We start from the raw sequence: 22106 nt of genomic DNA, 5'->3' as shown, positions 1-22106 counted from the left end.
ACCATTTCCCCAAACAAATCCAATAAAAATTTTGAAATAACCATTTTGTTCAACGTAGTTTAAAAATTTGGAAATTAGGTCTTTGGGGATGACAACCCCCTCTCCCCCCACAACCCTCAGGGCAAGGGTTGTAAGTTATGCCATGGGTGCATATAAGGTTTTTATAGAAAGTGTTGTCGTAGAAACTTCAAAAAGGGCTCATTCGATTGGAAATTGAAAGGGCTAGTGCCCCTTTTAATAGTTACAAGTGATTTGAGGACAACTAACCCTCTCTCACGCCCACCATTTTCCCGAACACATTCAATCAAAATTTTGGGATAGCCATTTTGTTCAACGTAGTTCAAAGGTCCAGAAATTATGTCTTTGAGGATGAAAAATCCCTCAGAGCCCCCAGGGTGAAGGTTGTAATTTATGCCCTGGGGGCATATAAGGTATTTATAGAAAGAGTTGTCGTAAAAACTTCAAAAAAAGCTTATTTGATTGGGAATTTAGAGGGCTAGTGCCCTTATTAATAGTCAAAAGCGATTGAAGGGTGAATGCCCCTCACGCCACTCCTTTCCCCAAACACTTTCGATCAACGTTTTGATACAGCCATTTTGTTAAACATAGTTGAAGGGTCCGGAAATTATGTGTTTGAGTGTGAAATCCCCCCCCCCACAGCCCCTAGGATAAAGATTGTAAGTTATGCCCTGGGGGCACATAAGGTTTTTATAGAATGTGTTGTCGTAGAAACTTCAAAAAGGGCTCATTCAATAGGAAATTGAGATGGCTAGTGCCCTATTAATACTCAAAAGTGATCAGAGAGCGAATGCCCCCCCCCATCATTTCCCCAAACACTTCCGATCAACATTTTGATATAGCCATTTTGTTGAACGTAGGCCAGTTGAAGGGTCCGGAAATTATGTTTTTGAGTATGACAGCCCCCCCCCCAAAGCCCTCAGGGCTAAGATCGCATATAATATCAGGGCATACAATGTTTATATAGAAAGCGTTATCGCAAAAACCTCAAAAAGGGGTCATTGGATTGGAAATTGAGAGGGCTATTATCCTTTTTAATAGTGGAAACTAATCGGAGGGATAATTATCCCCGTCCCATGCCCATCATTTCCCCAAACATTTCCGATCAATATTTGATATGGCCATTTGGTTCAACGTAGTTGAAAGGTCTGGAAATTTTGTCTTTGGGAATGACAACCCTCCCCCCATAGCCCTACGGACAAGCGTCTTAAGTTATGCCCTTGGGGCATATAAGGTTTTTATAGAATGTTTTGTCGTAGAAGCTTCAAAAAGGGCCCATTTGATTGGAAATTGAGATGGCTAGTGCCCTATTAATAGTCAAAAGTGATCAGAGAGCGAATGCCCCCCCATCTTTTCCAAAAAAACACTTTCGATCAACATTTTGATATAGCCATTTTGTTGAACGTAGTTGAAGGGTCCGGAAATTATGTTTTTGAGTATGACAGCCTCCCCCCCCAAAGCCCTCAGGGCTAAGATCGCATATAATATCAGGGCATATAATGTTTTTATAGAAAGCGTTGTCGCAAAAACCTCAAAAAGGGGTCATTGGATTGGAAATTGAGAGGGTTATTGTCCTTTTTAATAGTCGAAAGTAATCGGAGGGAGAATTACTCCCGCCCCAGACCCAACATTTCCCCAAACATTTCCGATCAATTTTTGATATGACCATTTTGTTTACCGTAGCTCATAGGTCTGGAAATTATGTCTTTGGGGATGATAGCCCTTCTCACATAGCCGTCAGGACAAGCGTCGTTAGTTATGCCATTTAGGCATATGAGGTTTTTATAGAATATTTTGTCGTATAAGCTTCAAAAGGGGCTCATTGTATTGGAAATTGAGAGGACTAGTGCCTATTTTATTAGTCGAAAGTTTTTATTAGTCGAAAGTTAAGGTCAACTGTGCGTTTCATCAACTGATTAAATAAAAAAAATAAGTTTTTTCAACTGAAATTAAGGAACAACAATAAAACTTAAAACGAACAGAAATTATTACGTATATGACGGGATTCGGCCCCTAGTCAATGCCTCGCTCTTTACGCTAAAATTCGAATTTTGTTTGAATCACAAATCCCTGAATCACAAAGGCCTTTTAATTTGAATAGATAGATCTTTTGAAAGTACTGAAAAAACTTTAGCGTAAAGAGCGAGGTATTGACTAGGAGGCGAACCCCCTCATATACGTAATAATTTCTGTTCGTTTTAAGTTTTAATGTTGCTCCTTAGTTTCAGTTTAAAAAAAACTTGTTTTTTTTATTTAATTTCTGATCTTTTTTTAAAATAATGCTGGTAAATCTGGCACCCCCTTCATAGAAATGTCCCTTCCCCCAAGGAAACATCCTCCATGGAAAGATCATCCCACGTAACCCTCTCCTCCCAACCCCCCCCCCCCCCATAAAAAATCCCTCCTGAAAACGTCTGTATACTTCCCGATAACCAATACTTTATGTAAACAATGGGCAAAGTTTATAACTTGCAGCCCTTCCCCCAGGAACTGTGGGGGATTAAGTTATCCTCAAAGACATATTTATTAAATTTTTGACTATGCTGAACAAAATGGCTATCTCAAAATTTTGATTGGGTGCCTTCAGGAAAAAAATGAGCGTGGGAGGGTGCCAAGTCACCCTCCAATTTTTTTGGTCACTGAAAAAGGGCACTGGAACTTTTAATTTCCGCTCGACTGCGTCCTCTCACAATACTCTAGGACTATTGGATCGGCACGATCACCCCTGGGGAAAAAATAATAAATAAAAATAAAAAAAATAAACACGCATCCGTGATCTTTCTTCTTGAAAAAAGTACAAAATTTCAGATGTGTGCCGATAAGAGCTTGAAACTTCTACAATAGGGTTTTCTGTTGCGCTAAATCTGATGGTTTGAGTTCCATTAAGATTCTATCACATTTAGGGGTTGTTTCCCCTTTTTTTGAAAATAAGGAAAATTTTATCAGGATCGTATACTTTGATGGGTAAGACTAAACTTGACAAAACTTAAATATTTAAAATTAGCATAAAAATATGATTCTTTGGATGTATCTATTGGTATCAAATTCTGTTTTTTAGAGTTTCGGTTACTATTGAGCCAGGTCGCTCCTTACTTACAGCTACCATAAACTGTTTGATTCATAGTACTTCCGTTTGTTTCAAGTTTGTATTCTTCTATGGCTTTATTTTAGCTCGTTTCCGGTTAGGTTGGCTCTATCCTTTCTTAAAAAAAAAAAAAAAAAAAAAAACTCCCTTTTCTTAGTTAATAAAAAAAAAAAAAGGCATTTGGAAGTTGTCTCGGTGCTTTTAAATCAAGTATTCCTGTTCGAAAACTAAGGTACTTTTGACTAATGAAAATGATTGTTCGTAGACAAATAAGTTTGACAATTCATAAATAAAAGTCAGGTGAATCATGTAGGTAGACAGAATAGATTAAAAATATCCTGTCGTGTTGCTAGCCCAGTGAGGTATTAACTTTAAAAAATGTTTTCCACAAAACAAGGTTTTCAAAGAAAACTATAGAGCTCCATTAAAGCAAAACCGACCAGAAATAAAGTCAAATAATCTTCCAAGCGTAAAACTACCACAAATTACTATCAATAAATAAATGAAACTCAAAACGAACAGAAATTACAATAAATAGCCACGTCAAACTCAAAACGAGCAAAAATTAACATGAGCAGGGCCAGGGGTGTCGTTTGGGGGAATGGGGGCAAGGGAAGGCTGTTTACCCCCCCCCCATTAATGCGGAGAAAAATCATTATATATCCCATGCCCCTTGACTATCCAGATATAGACCCCTCTTGCCCCCAATAAAAATGCCAAAGAGATTCGCCCCTGAGTAGAGCTGGTAATTCCGATGCCTTCTCAAGACCAGAACATAATTTGCACTTTACTGAAAAAAAAAAAAAAAACAATAAATGGCCATGGGTTGTCAGTTTAATTTGAATTAGTAAAAAAAAGTGAAAACATTTAAAATGCATTTTGTATTCAGTCAAGTGCAAATTATATTCTGGTCTTGAGAAGGCATGGGGGTCATCAGCCCTGTTCAAGTTTATTTTTCCTCGTTTTCAGTTTGACTCGGCTATTTATTATAATTTCCGTTCGTTTTGAGTTAGGCTACATTTATTTATTGACAGTGATTTGTAATAATTTTAATCTTGGAAGATTATTTGACTTTATTTCTGCTCGTTTTTGGCTTAATGGAGCTCACTACATTTCTTTGAAAACTTTTTCGTGGAATAAAAAAAAAAAAATTCTGTTCGTTTTTTATTGACATACATAACATGGAATGAATAATATTTATAAAATATTGACTGGAAAAAAAATTTTTTATATCTTTTCGTTTTTTTCTACATAAATCCATAGTTAATGTGGTGAAAGAAGAAGCTTCAAACTTCAAAAGAACTCTTGAGAACTTTTCTGGACATTTTATTCTGGCTATAAATATGTAACTCATGTTGATCCAATAAAAACAATTTGTGCTTAAGAACACCTTTGAAAATCGGGGTTTCCTGTTTCTGATATAAATTTCTTCTCAGTTTTGTGTCCATATTTCATAGAGCTTGGATATTTGACATAAATGTTAAAAGACAATTATTTTTTACTGCTGAAAAGTCAGTAAAGTCGGATCAAAAAAAAATTCTTGTAATATTTGAAGCTTTAAGGCAAGCTCTATACTAGAGTTCAAACTTTCTGCCTTAATATTTTTTTTTATTTTATACAATGAAAAGAAAATACAATGCAATGAAAATAAACCTGGGGTTTACAAATTTTCCAAAAATGTTATCTTTAAGAAAAAGAAAGAAATCCATAAATTTAAGATGTCTCGAAAATGACTAATTTGTTGCACAGTTTTAAAATACTTATAAAACCTTTTGGCTAACATATTCTCAGTCATCAGTTCAGTTGCTTTTGTCATTTGCAATTTTTACGATAAACTGCTTCAAGAGCTATTCTGTTTTTTAGATATAAACAGAACGCAGTAGAAATTATAATCCAACGAAATAAACTTAAATTTATGACAGTTACATTTTGCAGGGTTTTTATGATTTGAGCCTTCCTGAGATTGGTTCAAATTGGAATAGTTTCGAGCCGATTCGAGGATACTAAGAGGAGAGACATGAACCACGAATTCAACCATGGAAAGTAATCTTCAAAAGAGTATCGGGCCTGTACCGCGTCCATGCATTCTCTTTGGCCCTTGAAAACCATGATGAGGGTTATGTTTACTCCTCCCACTGGGTAGCACCTCTCTTTGACGTGACGTACCCACTGAACACGATAGCTCCCCAGCTAATTTTTATCACTTTGCTTAAACGTAACTTGTTTTGAAAATTTGGTACTTGGGCATTGTATGGGCAGTTACAAGGAAACCAGTCACGAAAAACCCGTTTTTGACAGACACCGCTGTAAAGCAATGGAATGCATAGCGTGGTTTTCATTGCATATACGATATTTAAACTGTTGTTTTTTGGGAGTTTAGGGGGGGGGAAGGTACCTAGGTTAGGTTACGTATTTAATATATGCAATTCGTTAACCCCCACCCCCTAGTGTGCAAATGAATAGCCCAAATTTGTTTATAAGCGATTATATATTCATCCTATTTTATTTTATTTCATTAGCATTAACCAAACTTGACTTTTTAGAAATGACCATATAATGCCCAAGTACCGAAAATTTATCTAACCTATAGGTCTGCATTATCATAGATCATGCACTCCACCGTATATTTAGGAAAACTTTATTGACGTATAAAATGGGCAATTCGTCATTCCACGAATATTCCTTGAAAAAAATTGCCTTGCTTCTAAAATTAAAGAACAAAACACCATCAACATATAGAAAGTAAGTGTTTTATCAAAATTTCCTTGATAATGAGACGAATCGCAAAAAGAAAGAAACCCAATGCCAATTTCTACTTATTACGATAAAGAGTGTGAACTCTGTTCAACACTCTGTTGTGTTGACTGATGCTATGTTTATAATCAAAATGTCTGAAGTTTCTTGAATGCGTCATAAAGCACTGGTTTGGCGCCTATCTCCACAAAGATAACCTATTCGGTGTTTTACAACCAAGACTGTTAAAACATGTCAGTAAATACATGTCTACTAAGGTTCCTGGAAGGGTTCTTACAAAAAGAAAATGATTCACTGCTAGGACTCAAGTGAATCAAGTTCAAGATCATCATTAGGGTTATGGAATCCTGACAACGCTCTTAAACCTGTTACTGGTTACAGCAGTAGGTGCAACTTCGTAAAGAGCAAACCACGGCCAAAAGTTTAGAAGTGCGTTTTAGTGAGAAAAAATTGTCATTTGAGCATATTCAGGAAAGGTAACTATTATTTCGGTAAAAATTAAGGTACTTGTGTATTATCCCGAACACAAGCAAGAACTGAAGTTAGGTTAATCATAATGAAATATACCAAAATATGATGAAACTATAAGACTAGCAACAAAATTATGGAAACTACAACAAAGAATTATGGAAAGCAGGCCGCTCAGAATGTAATATATTAAATACCTAACCTAATCACCTCTTTATATTAAATATTTAATTAAAATATACCTGCACCGTAGTTTTTCTCACTAAGACTAAGCTAATTATAACCAGTTGCAGAAAAACAAACCGGATTTTCTCATATCAAACACAGCAAATTTTATGAGTATGATAGGTATATAAGTAAGTACTAATCTTAACAGTTGGCTAAATGTTATTTTGAAAACAAACTTACATGAATTACGAAAAGCAGCTTAAAGCCCTTCCAATATGGCATCGGATCGAAATGAAGAGTACACTATTGGAATTGCCATTGAAAAAAACCCTACAGAGGATATTTGGAGCCCCCCCCCCACCTTGAAGAAGAAGGAAAATCACTTTTTATGCATGAGTAGTCCCCAAACGGAATGGAAGGCAGTGGCGGTTGTAGTCTCTCTTACTCAAAACCTTGATTAGTCCCCCTCAATGTCTCCCAAAAATTGTTGAGGCCAAATTTTAACCTAATTTTCATTCATTAACAAAAATTTACCAACTAAGCTCTCTACTTTATTTCAATAGAAATAAAATCAAAAGAAAAAATAACAAAGTGATTATAACTGTTAGATTATTTATTTGAAATTTTGCACCCATCAAATTTCTGCACCCGGGAAAAGTGCCCCCTCGGTCTCCCCCCCCCCAAACCGACTCTGGTGGACGGACGCCGTAAGGAGAGATTTAAGGGAAACTGGAGTATCTTGGGAGGATGTAAATAGAGAGGCTTTAAATAGATTAGGGTAGAATAGGAGTGTGCGTAGCCGTGTTGGCCTCAGGAGGCTTAGTGCTGCAGTGAGTTGTTATGACTAGTGCAGTAGCAGTAATAGTAGAAATGATGTCCTTTTTCTTTTTCATTACCACTAGCGTGGCGATAGAACATCATTGATAGCAATTTAAGGGCTCATTTAAAAGCTAATTTTTATATCTAATCTCTTTTTATAAATTTGACTTCATAACGCTATCATAAAGTGCCACGGGGCACCCAAAACATGAAATTTGAATCAGAGGCGTCGTTTGGGGACAAGGGGGGCAGTTGCCCCCCAACAATGTGGAGAAAAAATATTATATACCCCATGCACCTTGACTATCTGGATATGGACCCGTCTTGACCTCAGTAGTGATGCCTTTTTGGATCCAAGCGCATACATAGGGGGTGTGCAATTGGAGCTACTAGTCCCTCAAGATGTTAATACGCGCACCTGGGTCTTACGCTATAGAGCACGTGTGATGGTATAGTACACCTACGTCATAGGAAATGTTGTCTAAACGATGCACGTGTGAATTACTTAAAAACCTAAGGGTGTAGGGAAAAACTTCAGGATTCTTTTGGTTGTTACGTAATGGGAAATGCTTAAGTATGCAAATGTTATATAATAGGTTTTTTTTTACTTTTGGTTGTAACATAATAGAGTTTGTTAGAGTCCGCTAGTCGAACGGGGAATCCCCGCTTGTAACTGAGGAGAACAAATGCAGGTTTTACGTAATGATGGTGCACGCGTGGATGTTACGCAATGGAAGCGCACACATGGGGTGTTATGCAAAGACAGTGCAAATGTGGGGTTATTAAATGACTGTTCACACGTGGGTGTTGCGTAATAGTGGCGCACACGTGAGATATTACGCAATGGTAGCGCACACGTAGGGAGTTCCGCAATGCCGATACACATGCGGGTGTTACATAATACTTTAAGAGATTTTTTTCTTCGGGATTTCATTTTCTTTCAAGGTGTATTTTCTTTTCATTCAAGGGTTTTTTTTCTTCGGGATTTCCTTTTGTTTCAAGGTGATTTTTTTCAAGGCATTTTTTTTAGATTTCATTTTCTTTCACAGTGTTTTTCTCAGGGAAACTTTATATTCCAAAGATTTTTGTCTGCATTAAGATTCGAAAAATGTCTGCATTAGGATCAGATAATATGGGGGGTTGTTCTTAGCACATTTACTAGTAATAGAGTCTATTACTCTACTGGAACTTGGATGTGCTATCAGAGATGGAATAAAAGCGAAAGTATCATGCACACCTGGCTAGAATATGGTGAAACTTCATATATGATCAAAAAGTCTTTCTTTTCCTCTTCACTACACAGAATTTTATACATATATTAGAGACAATCTTGAACGAACAAAACCACATGCTTTACGGGGTTTGAGAGACTCTATTCTCTGATTCCGTGTGGGTTTTTCTTTACTTAGTGCTCAGTAAAATGCGAGGATTTTTCTTGTATCGTTTGAAAGAACTTTACGGGGTTTGAGAGACTCTGTTGTCTTATTCTGTGCGGTTTTTTCTTTACTTAACGCTCAATAAAAAGCGAGGATTTTTGTTAAGTAAATAATTCTTGTATCTTTAAAAGGGTCTTATGAGGTTTGAGAGACCCTCTTCTCTGAGTCCCTGTGGTTTTTTCTTTACTTACCGCTCATTAAAAAGTGAGGATTTTTGTTAAATAAATATTTCTTGTATATTTTAAAAGAGTTTTACGGGGTCTGAGAGACTCTGTTCTCTTATTTCTTGTGGTTTTTTCTTTACTTGGTGCTCATTAAAAAGCGAGGATTTTTCTTAAATAAATAATTCATCTATCTTTTAAAAGAGCTTTACATGGTTATTTTAATTATCGCAACGACGGCCAGCACCCACACAATCTTCCCCACCTTATTTTCTTGACTGAGTGTTAGATTTCAGCCCCCCTCTCCGTCAGAGAAAAATTCTCTTAACACCTCCCGAGGTTTTAATAAGAATGCCTCGTTTCTTTGAGGCAAATATATGCACTCCTGGTTAACAAGCGCACATTTGAATAATATTCTTCTTCAAATTATACAAAATTTTGTTAGAGGTAAATTTAACCTACATTAAGAGATATAATTGAGACCGTTTAACGAAAATGCTTCATTTCTTTGACTGAGTGTTAGATTTCAGTCCCCCTCAGTCAAAAAATTCCTCTAACACCTCCCAGCTTAACTTTAAAATGTAGAACAAGTTAGTCCATGCTAATTGACGCTACCGTGGCAATATGTTGAGATAGGTTAGCAGGGGTATTTAACCAAATTCAGAGAGAAATGAGCACGATTTTTTCCCAAATTTAGACACAAACCCACAGACACAGTCACAGCCATAGCATATCAAGAATCTCTCGAAATCTCCCGTACAGAAATACCCCCTTTTCAGGGATTAGAGAAGAAAAAAGGGGGCGGGGAGGACCACGAATGAAAATTTCTGAAATGTTTTCAAGTTTCAAAGATTGTTTCCTATTTAATCAAGTCCGGGGAGACCAAAAATGACATCTGAATCAAAAAATTCTATCAATTCTTATCCCTGCTCCCATTTCCACCCTAAGAGAGGTCAGAGGGTTATGAAAAATCGGAATATTATTTTTTGCAGTATTCGCACACAAATGAATATCAAAAGTTTCAGAAAAAATTGGTTTATAACACATCCAGAATCACTCGAAATCGCCCGTGCAGAAATTCCTCTTTTTAAGGCAAAAGAAGGAACAATTAGGGAAAATCCCGAATCTTAATTTCTGGAATGATGTCTGAACTGAAAGGTCGTTTACAAAGTCAATGTTGTTCGTCCACGCCTATTCAGGATGTGACAATACTTCGTGATTGCACGTTGTTAGCAAAGCTTGAGTACTGAACGCCAAAGCTGATGCCAGGTTTTTTAAAGCCAGTCAGATGTTTTACTGTTCTTCAGTAAACATGGAAGAACTGATTGCAGTGGGTGAGAAGGTTTTTCCATGCTTGTACAGAGCTATATCCGACAAGTCCTTACTTGAACTCCGATAGCGTCTGTTTTATAAAAAGTACCCATCTCGAAAACTTACCACCCACACCAGCTGGTACAAAGTACCACTACTTGCTGGTTTATTTTTCAAATGATGACATGGTGGCGCTCAGCGAGACCCCTAGTATCTGAAGACAGAGCTGCAAACTTTCATCTGCAGTATCTAGTATCTGCAAACTTTCGTCATACGGTTATATACCCATTATGACTGATATACCGCCTGCTCCTGAAAGTCTTCTCAAACTGATTCACTGCAGCTATAAAGGTAAATGTGATAGCCTTCGATACACTTGAGAACAGAGTGACTGCACTATTGCTTGTTGCCAGCACCATGGAACAAGCTGCCTCAACTTTCTTTTGGACAATTATGATCTTGAACACCAATTTGATTAAACCAAATTCTGTGTTTTATTCAATAGGTTTTTAATCAAAACGAAATTTTGATCCTTGATTTGATCCCAAACAAAAATGTGATTGAAGTGTTCCTGTTTGCTGTTTTGTGCATTAGTTTTTACTTTTCATGTTTTTTTTTACAATAATAATAGCATTTATCAAATCCAGGAACGAAGTTAGAATGGCAATCTTAAGATGTTCTCATCGCACCCTCCAGCAGTAAAGGGTGAGGGTGAAAATATAAATGGGAGAGTCAAGACGAACCTTAAACAGGATTTGAAGAAAATCTTCAGCTCCGATTTGCACTCTTTAGCCCTGAAAAAAAAAGAAACTTTCAGCCAAAAATATCGTTGTAAGTAGAATTACCCCCCCCCCTCCCCTCTGAAGTCAGGTTAAGACTAAACGATCGACCCAATATTAGTCCCTATTTCAATTGAGAAGGGCGCGAAATCGCTATGAAGCACCGATAAAATAAAAAGTAGGACAACAGCAAAAAAAGGTGCTTTCATCCCCCTCTGACCTCACTTAGGGAGAAAACGGGATACTAAACGACGGAATTTCTCAATTCTGATGTCATTTTTGGTCTCCTAAGACATAAATTAAAAAGAAGACATTTTAATCCACTAGATACTGCACAAATTAAGCTTCTGATTTTTCACCTTCTCTAATCTCGCTTAGTGTGGAAATAGGGTGCCAAGTGATGGTACTTTCAAATACCATTTTCCAAATTCATTTTCGGTCTTCAGGACTTGAATTAATAGCAAATGACTTTTCGATCCAGAAAATATCGCAGAAATTTAAATTCAAGATTTCTCCCTCTCCTTACCCCTCTCTTCCCTGAAAAAAGGGGTATTTCTGCAAGGGCGATTTCTGAAAATTGTGTATATATTTTTCAGCGAATTTTTCTTAACAGATTGGTGGCGAAAATATTTCTGTTGCTCAAATGCCCGGTCAAAACCATACTTTTACTTGAGTATAACCTTTAGCTCAGATTGGAATACATGTTATTATGTTGACCATAGTCAAGGTTCTTTCTTCACTGTTAGAGAATCCTTTTAGACTTATCCTAATAAGCTAGCTTTGCTCTATTCATTTCACCTACTCATGAGTGTAAAAAACACCAAAACTGCTTTTTGGGGACAATTGTATTCTAACACACAATACATACATATTGGCATTCTTAAACAAAGAAAATACCCAGAACGTGCACACACACACACACACACACACACACACACGCACACAAAAAGAAGAAAGAACAACATCGGAGTTAAACCCCGAAGAAAAAAAAAATGTTCAACATACACTAGGGAATACACAACTCGTAATTCAAATAAGCAAAAAATGCCAGAAAACAGAAGGTTAAAAGATTGATTACCCAAACAATAAATATTTGACAAAAAATTATATCCATAAAAAATAAACATGAAAGATTAATTTTTTGGGTACATATTTACCGAAGTCATTCCACAGAAACTAGAAAACTAAGAGAAAATCCGTTGATTTTCTTAACAAAGACCTTGACGGATAATAGACAATAATAAACCTGAAATAAAGCCAGAAAATAGAATGAAGAGCATGGGTGAGAATCTAGTGTTTAAGGGCTAATGCTTTTTTTAACTTGAAAAGTGGCTCATGTCTTTTTTGCTTTTGATAAGATCCGACCACAAAAGAAAATTCGGAACTCTTCAGGGAGATTTAACTCAAGTTATTTACACATTCGACGCATATTATGGACCTGTCAAAATAATGTCAATATTATGGTCCATATTATGGACCTGTCAATAAAGACAGGTCCATACAATAGCTTTACATACAAAATTTGCGCCAGTCCGTACGACTTAAATGTCAAATGTTGGAACAACATAAATGTTAAACAGAGCCGCTCTTTTGCTCTTTATCTCCCAATAAAATGCCTAATGAAAGTAATATGTGGAGTGATTTATACATAATTTTAGTGAATTTTTATTCCTCAAGGGATTTCTGAATTTTTTTTTCCATTGTCTAGTCATACTTTTTCAGTATTTTTAGTCCTACACATAATATTTATGCTCGAAGAATATACCAGTAATATTTGAAATCACTCCAAACAGAAAAGGAAACCACAGTAATTCTTTCGTTGAGTATTAAATGTTTTTAATGTTTGGAAAAATTAACACTGTTTCTGGTTTTTCTTTGTGATTTTATTTTAGACAGTAGCTAGCTTATTTGCAGGCAAACAAGAAAAACAAAGCAGAAAATAAGATCAACTATCCGTTAAAAGCTGTTGTCCATCTATTCATCATTTAAGCATGTCATTGAGAGTCTCGGTAGCTGACATCACAATTTAAATCACAGATTATCCAAGGGTATGAGGTCAACAAGGTTCGCTTTAGGTTGTGTCATATAATCGGGGAAGAAATCAACCAAAGAACTGTACAATTCATATCTTCCTTGTCGTTTCGATGCATCATCAGTTCGAGACAAAGTGGTTCCATACATGTCGCTTCCATCATGCACCGGATTTCTGAACAGAAAACTGGCCAAAGAATGAAACTGTAATAAAAAATAATTAATAGCAAATCTCGAATAATTTTTACAAAAATACTTCTACCTTTTCAACTTGAAACTATCTTTATAATTAAGATAGCCACTTCTTGGTTAACATCAAATGTCTACTAGCAGCTACGTCATGATTGGTCAGCTTTCATATTATCGCGAGTAGTACTTTTTTAAACTAAACACAAATGAATACAGACAGGTTTGTGGTGTCAATGAGAACAGGGTCCGGCGTCATCGCTCCATGGACCCCCCCCCCCCCCAAGAAAATTCTCACCAGACGTAAATTGGGCAGCCAAAGGGGAATTAAGACGAACAAAAATAACGAGGAAAAGTGTGTAATTGAACATAATCTATTATGAAAAGCTGACGGTGGGTGATTGTGTAGCGGGGGGGGGGGGGGAGGAGGATGCCAGAATCCTAAAAAAGTGCATTTCATTGCCCATATTTTTCTCAGGCGGCTTGGTGCTGCGGTGAGTTGTTAGTGATAGTAGTAGTAGTAAGTAGTTTTTAGTTTGACTCGGTTAATTATTGTAATTTCTGTTTGTTATGGGTTTGTTTTATTTATTGATAGTGCTTTGTGGTTGTTTTACGCTTGAAAGCTTATTTGACTTAATTTCTACTCATTTTGGTTTAATATAGCTCTTTACTTTTCTTAGAAAAACTTATTTTATGGAAAGTTTTTTTTAGATTAATTTTTGTGAGCTTTTATGTTGGAGGAAGGCTTTCAACTATTTTTAACAGCATTCACCCTTTTGAAAATCTTGCCTTCCAATCATTTTTTACTCTTAAAAAGGGCACCAGAACTTTTAATTTTCAATCGAAATGAGCTCCTTTAAAAGTTTCAATGATATTGCTAGCTATGATAGAGGAGCACTATCAATGATATTGCTTATATACACTTTCGAAAACCATCATATATATAGTTTTTTTCGTTTCATAAAGCTCTCTAAACGCTTCCTAAAAATTTCACAATAATACCCTTAGCGTCATTAGTTACAGTAATCGAAGTAGTAGCGTCAATAGTATACACATACTGCCTTCTGGCTAGTTCAAAATCCGCCAAAACTAACCATGGGAGGTATAACTTAATAATGTAAGCAGTTCTTGACATATTGCCTTGTCACCATCACCTTTTGGTCCCCTTTAAGCTTTCTCTGAAAGCTCCATATCAGCACCCAAATTTATTCTTGAGATATGACCTTTTGACAATCTGCATACACATAGTGTGTTTTGATTTAGTCCGAATTTCTGCTCTATATTCTGTCAAATTTCCACCTTTATACGCGTAGCCTTAGTAGCAGTTGAATCATAGTAGTATAGGCAGTAGTAGGAGCAGTAACAGCAGTAATAGTGTTGCATTACTAGTAGTAATAACAGTAGTAGCAGCAGAATTAATAGCAGAAGTAGCAGGTACATGTGGCCTTTGGTCAGTTGACCATCCCACTCATGATGCACCAGAAGTTTTATCTTGATACGGTAAGCCATTCCAAAAATACTGCCGAAACGCCTGTATAAGGAATCTGTATACACATAACATGTTTTGATTTATTTCAACTTTCCCCACAACGTTTCCTCAAATGTTCATTTCAATATCCTCAGCCTTGGTTATTCTCGGTAAAGAAGCAGTAGTTTTAGTGGTAGTAGCGGTAGCAATAGTAGCGTGGAAATATCGCCTTTTTGGCCAATTGATCATCTCCCTTATCACTTTCTGAAAGTTCCGAATCAATATACTCAGTCATTCTTGAGCAGAGCCTTTTTGACATCCCGTATGCAAATAACAAGTCTTGATTTAATTCCACACTCCTCTCAAAATCCTCTGAAAGGCTAAACCGAAAACCCTTCGTCTTTTTGGAAAGTAAAGGTCAAACAAGCCCACCTTTCTCAATAACATATACTATACGTAAACAATGGACGAATTGCCTTACTTACAGCCCTTGCCCTGAGGGTTGTGGGAGGGTCAACATCCCCAAAGGAATAATTACTGGACTTTTCAACAATGCTGAAAACAATATTTGTCTAAAAATTTTAGAAAATGGTTATTTCACAATTTCAATCAGATCCGTTTGGGGGAAAGAGTGCCTCAGGGGGGGGGGGCGGCTAATTGCACTACATCACTTTCGAGTCTCAAAAAGGAATCACCTAGAACCCTTCCCCTCAGGCCCTGTGGGGTTGTTGCAAACCCGAAAGCCTTGTTATATGAGTACTTTGAAATAAATTACTTTCTCAAAATTTCTATCGGATTTGGGGATGCAAGAGGACGTGGTAGGGGGAGGGGGGTTGGACTAGTTACCCTCCGATCCCTTTTGACTCTTAAAAAGGACAGCCCCTCCCCAACCCCTCTCGTTGTAATAAAAATTTCGCAGGATACTCATTGGATCAGAAATTAAGAGTTCTAATGCCTATTTTTAAAACACAAAAGTGATCGGAGGGCGACGAGCCTTCATCCAAGAACCTTTTTCGATATCCAGTCCTTCCGCAACCCCTTAGGACATCTGATCAACGATTTGAAGTGACTATTTTGTTCAGAATACTTAAAAACATCAATAAACATGCATCCAAGGATGACATAACCCTCAGAGCTCCTGGGAAAATGGCCGTAAATTATGCAAACTGTCAATTCTCTACAGATAGATGCTATACTGGAAAAAGGGAAGCATGTACCATCTTGCGAGGCCAGTGAAATAAAACTTTCAGGGATTACTCTCTTGCTCAAAAAGAAAGCATTGGCCCATCCTCTGGTAAAGGCGGCTCAAAAAAGGGCTGATTTTTTTTTTTTTTTTTTTTTTTTTTTTTTTTTTCACCTGAAACTGTTACGAAACCTTAGGTTCAGAGGGACCCCGGGCAGAAGTGTAGTAAAAAAGTTATAGCTTACCCCATAAATATCGCCTGAAAAAGGTCCAGAAAAGTACCAAAAAGCTTTTTTCCCATCCACTTCAAATGGAAGAGACTATCATAGTCATTTGGAACAGAGCTCATTAAATTAGAAATTTAATATCATGTTTAAAGGCCGAAAGTTACTGGAATATAGTCAGCCTCTTTCTCGGTTCCTTTTCTACCCTCTGGCCCTCCTCTAGCCCTATGATATCGAATCAAATTTTGAGATAACTGTTTTGTTCAAACACTTCGAAATGTCTGATAAGTCTGCCTTCGGGGTTGTTATAATACCCACGGCCCTTGTGTTAAGCTTTATCTTACCCTGCTATGATAACTGAACCCCGGAAACACGAAAAAAGAATAAAAATAAATTAGAAATATAAAAACAAATGCTATAGGGTAATATACAACGCATATTTTGCCTATATTTTCGAACATTGGTAGAATATTCCCAAATTCCATCTTTTTTCCATTATTTTCATTTGTCATACCCTCTTTTTAGCTGCTAAATTTTACATGTGAGGGCATTTTTCACAGGGGGCGGGGTCTTCGAGGGGAATTTTCCACGGGGGGATTATGCCCGGCGAATTTTCCAAGGGGAAAGCACCTAGCACCAATCAGAACACATCATAATCCATAGTGTAGATGGGACGGGAGTAAAATTTTCAGTTAGAGTTTTGAACAGTGTGGTTAATGTTACTCAAACCTCGACTTTTTGTTGGTTGATGGTAGACAGCTCAATGATAGCTCTTCTATAATTGATTCAGAATCTCCTATTTTTATTCTTCTTTTTATCAAACAAAGTAGCTATATTTAAGAGGGCTGTACTTCCTCTCTAAGCGTAAAAGCCGGGTCTGAAAAACATGAAAATATTGACAATGAGGATTGAAATGAATCAATATAACACACACTTGTTATGCACATGCGTGTATCAAGAAGGTGATAAGGGTTCTGATAGACCTAAGAAGTTGCTAGAATTTAAAGCCAATGGTAATAATTCTTTTATTTGTTTTAGTCTGAAAAGGACACAATGGACAGGAAGGATTTATGAATCTGTTTTTGTTTATGGATCTTATTTAAGGTACCAGATTAAAGTAGGTTATACGTAATTACTAAATATACGATGCTATTCTCAAAGAAAATAAAGCAAAGCTACATAGCGATTAAATACAATCAAGCTGAACTTTACGTTAAAGAAGTCATTTAACCTTCAAACTGATATTATAGCTTTGACGGTTCTAGGTTTTCTAAAAACAAGAAGGATAATCAGGAAATACAAGTTGGCCATGGAACAAAAAGAAAGGGAACAGGAAGTACAACATATAAAATAAAGCTGCTTCTTGCAACTTTTAGCGGCAAAGCTTATCCTTTGTTGAATGGCAAAGGGTTCACTCCTTTGTATAAATTACGGAAGTAAATTGAGCCGATTTTGTTTTTGATTGAAATTGAGCCGAAGTAAATTTGATTCGATATCATAGGGCTAGAGGAGGGCCAGAGGGTAGAAGTAAAGTGCAAGATCAGGAGAGTCGGCATAACCTTATTGCAGTGTACAAGAGAAGATGTGAAACTAATTTAAGACAACAATAAAGCAGAAGAAGTTTAGAAGAGAAGTAATATTGCATATTATAATGCGCCTAATTTACTTGACATCTAAGAGAGTCGAAAAAAAAGATATTACCATGGATTTTTTTGAGGGGCAGGGCTTGAGACAAAGTTCTTGGAGACATTATCCAAAAATATTTTTTCGGGTATCAGGGGGATCTGGGTGCTGATAGCCCTAAATCTAGAGGTCTCTTCTATTGCAAAAATATGTCCTAAATACTAAATAAAACTTGAATAATAATTTTAATTGTCCCCATCCCAACGAAAAAATTTCTGGAAACAGTTGTGCTTATATACATAGGGTATTATACCAAAATATGCAAATTCAGTAAGATATCTAAGAAAATACATTTTTATTAAAACTTAGACACTTCTGAGATATAATTTTCAGTTTGTCAACTCAAAGCCTTGAAATTTCAAGAATCGTGACAATTGAACATTTTTAATCGTTATAATTCGACACAAAAATGACTTCATTCTGTATGGTATCCCTACTTTTTTTCAAAACTCAAAGCACAATTCCGAGATATAATTTTCACAGTTTGTCAACTCAAATACCTTCAAATTTCCACAATCTTAACAATTTCCACATTTTGACATGTCCGACGCTTATGGATCTTTGTATTATAGCACCACAATAATATAACACTTTATGGAAATGGAACCACTGCTTTTAAAAAAATTCACAATCCTCAGACCTAAATTTTCAAAATTTGGCCACTCAAAGCTTTCAAATTTCAATAATCTTAAAAAATTTCCCATTTTCACGCTTCTAAGTTTTAGAATTTTTATGTCTGGACAATGTCTAAACACTGTAAAAAATTTCAACTTTTTTTTTAAAATTATCACAGTTCTTAAACTCAATTTCGATAATTAGAACGCTCAAAGCCTTAAAATTTCAAGAATGTTAATAAACCTCATATTTTCACATTTATGACTTTCAATTTCATATATTCAATTTTTTTTACACACTTAGTTTACACTTCGATAATTGAAAACACTCATGCAGAATATTTCGACATCTTTTTTTTTTACACATTTTCACCCTTCTAACCCTTATAATTTACTTATTTTGAAAACACAATGGTTTCCAATTTCAAGAATCTTCGGTTTTTTTTTCACAATTCTGCAATTCCCGGACTTAATTTTAATAATTTAACAACTCAGTGGATTTAAGTTTCAAGAATTTTAAGAAAATATCATATTTTTACACTTCTAACATTTATAACTTTTACAATTTGATAATATACTGCACTCATATTCTACACAGTCTAATTTTTTTTTAGATTCGAAATTTCTTACATCAATTTCACAACCGTAAACTTGAATTGTTCAGTTTTAGGGATCTTAATACGCTTCAAATTCGAGTTTCCTCATTCCGACAACAGAAATAATTCACACTCATGAATGCTGGCCTTTACAAAATTCAATATGTCTTAGACCTCATTTTCACAATTTGACAACTCAAAGCCATCAAAATTCAAAATTCTTAACAGATTTCACGTTTTCACTCTACTAAGATTTTCGTTTTTTTTACACTTTGACGACAACAAGCATTCACCCTTTGAAAATACTACTTACAAAAAAAAAAAAAATCAAAATTCATAGACTTAATTTTCACAGTTCGACAACTAAAAACATTTAAATTTCAAACATCGTAGCACTTTTAACATTTTCACAATTCTAACACTCTTAATTTTTAATTTAGACACCGCAATGCATGGACACTTTCAAATATCTCACTTTTTTGAAGTTCCGCAGTTCTTACACATAAATTTTAAATTTTGTAAAAAAAAGATTCGAAATTTAAAATAATTCCAAAACTTTATTCGGAATTTACAAAAAATAATCCTTATTTTGAGCTATTTCTCATAAAAAAAAGTACCAAGATAGCTAAAAAAAAAAAAAAAAAAAAAAAAAAAAAAAAAAAAAAAAAAAAACAACGGCAAATGAAAATGGATCGACAGTTTAATCTATATATTGATATTCATTCCTGAAAGTCTTCAATACATTTTGGATTTATTGAAGTTTAAGAAAACATTTAAAATATAATTTCTTTTCAGTAAAGTGTAAATTATGTTCTGGTCTTTAGAAATCACCGGATATTTCAGCCCTGCTCATCTTAGGCTCTGCTAGGTTTGATTTGGACTCGGTTAGCTATTGCAATTTCTGTTCGTGTTGGGTTTCATGTACTTATTAATGGTGATTAATGGTAGCTACTTGCTTGAAGAATTATTTTAATTCATTTCTGTTTAACTTTGGATTAACGTAGTTCTTTATTTTTCTTTGAAAAATTTGCTTGTGGAATAAGGTTTTAAAATTAATTTCTGTTCGTTTTTAATGGACAGTCTTTCCCATTGGTTAAAGCATTTTAAAAGTGTGCAGTTTTTCTCTATAAGAATCCCGATTTTGACTTACTATTTATATATTGGACGAAATCTTTAAACAACTTCTAATAACTTTTGAAAATCTGGACAAACACAACATATTTTATTTATTTTAGCAACTCAATTTCCCCTGAAAAATAAAACTTAATACCCCATTCTGTTCTTAAAACATTGTATCTATGTTGTTTTGACAAACTGGATGCACTTACACCCTTTTGTTTTGGCTCAATAGTAAGAGTAGATGTAGTAATAGTAGTAGCCTTTAAAGTTTCAACTTGATACCCTCAGTCGTTCTTTAGATATTTTTTAGACGTCTTTTTGAAAATCGGCTTACACATAGTAACTTTTGATTTAATTTTAAGAAAAACAACTTCCCCTAAAAGTTTCTAGTTTATACCCTATTCCCGTCCAAAGATAGCGGGCCTGGATGCCTTGACAACCTGGTCTATTTTGACAACCTGGATGCACTTAAACTATTTTGATTTAGTTTAATAGTAGCAGTAATAGCAGTAGAAGTAGTTGCAAAAGTGGAAGTAATATTGGTAACATGCCCTGAGAGTTTCAACTTAATACTCTTGAAAATTCCTTGGATACTGCTGATATGGCCTTTGGGCAACCTGCATGAACAATGTGTTTTGATTTAGTCCAAAGTCCCCTAAGCATTTCCTCGAAGTCTCATATCCACAATCTTAGCCTCGGTAGTATTAGTAGTAGTGGTAGTAAAAGTATCAGCAGTAGCAGTAGTAGTAGTAGTATGCACAGAGTGTCTTTTGCTCGGTTCAACATCGCCCTCACATACCTTGAAAGTTTCAACTTACTACTCTAAGCTGTTCCTTAGAAAATGCTGATACACCCTTTCGGGAGCCTGAATGTAAATAGTGTTTTTTAATTTAGTGCAACATCCCCCTAAGTATTTGTTTCAAAATTTCAACGTAATATTCTTAACATCAGTAGAAGTATTAGTCGTAGCAGTTGTAACAGTATTACTAGTGGGAAAATGCACATAGTGTCTTTTGGTTGGTTAAACATCCCTTGAAAGTTTCAACTTAATGCTTTAAGCCGTTCCTGAGATATTGCTGGTACACTCTTTTGACAATTTACATGCTCATAGTATGTTTTGATCTAGTTCAACATTCCCTGTTCTAGTTCAACATTCCCTGTTTTAGTATGTTTTGATCTAAAACATTCCCTGAAAGCTTCACCTGAAGATACTTAGCTTCAAAAGGTGCACACAGCACCTTTTGTTTTTTTCAACACCCCTCTCAACACGCACCGAAAGTTTCAACAGAATACCCAAAGCCTTTTCCGAGACGCAGTGTGTTTTGACTTAGTTCAACACTGAAGTTTTCACCGTAATACCCTTAAACTGAGTAGTACTGCTAGTAGTAGTAGCAGTAGTAGTATACACATAGTGCCTTTTGATTAGTTCAACATCGCCCTTAACATTCCCTAAAAGTTTCAACTTAATGCCCTTGTCAATTCTTGTGATATTGCTGATACGCCCTTTGGATAACCTGCATGCATAAATTCTGTTTTGATTTAGTTAAACATTCCCTCAAAGTTTCATCTTCATACCCTTAGCCTCAGTAGTAGCAGTCGTAGTAGTTGCAGTAGCATCAGTAGCATGAGTTTGCTTAGTTCAAAATCCCTCTCAACACGCCCTGAAGTTTCAACTTGCTACTCTAAGCTGTTCCAGTGAAATAGTTGATACACCATTTTGGGAACATGAATGCAGACAGCGTGCTTCCATTTAATTCAACATCCCCCTGAATATTCCTACATGTTTCACCTTAATGCCCTTAGCATCAGTAGAAGTATTAATTGTGGCAGTTATACTATTAGTAACATGTACATAGTGTCTTTTGGTTAGTTCAACATCCCCCTCAACATAAAGTTTTAATTTAATACCTTAATCCATTCCTAAAATATTACTTACATGCCCTATTCACAACCTGCATGCATGTATTGTGTTTTTATTTACTTGGAATTCCCCCTACACATTT

At 35.7% G+C, this 22106-nt stretch overlaps 1 protein-coding gene across 3 annotated transcripts in view; it reads right to left on the bottom strand.

The window, feature by feature from the left end:
• Positions 1-11837: 11837 nt before the first annotated feature.
• Positions 11838-22106, bottom strand: part of muskelin (muskelin 1) — a 190692-nt gene continuing 180423 nt past the window's right edge. For all 3 annotated transcript variants that reach the window (XM_089095659.1, XM_089095670.1, XM_089095674.1), the window contains exon 14: positions 11838-13234. In XM_089095659.1, the coding sequence (XP_088951785.1) occupies positions 13031-13234 (204 nt within the window). In that variant the 3' untranslated portion in view covers positions 11838-13030. The remainder of the gene's footprint in view (positions 13235-22106) is intronic.

The sequence above is a fragment of the Artemia sp. Qi Xiang Cuo genome, chromosome 1, assembly GCF_049724085.1.
Source record: "Artemia sp. Qi Xiang Cuo chromosome 1, ASM4972408v1, whole genome shotgun sequence".
Lineage (NCBI taxonomy): Eukaryota > Metazoa > Arthropoda > Branchiopoda > Anostraca > Artemiidae > Artemia > Artemia sp. Qi Xiang Cuo.
The sequence above is the reverse complement of the archived record's forward strand: the minus strand, read 5'-3'. Positions and strand labels throughout refer to the sequence as shown.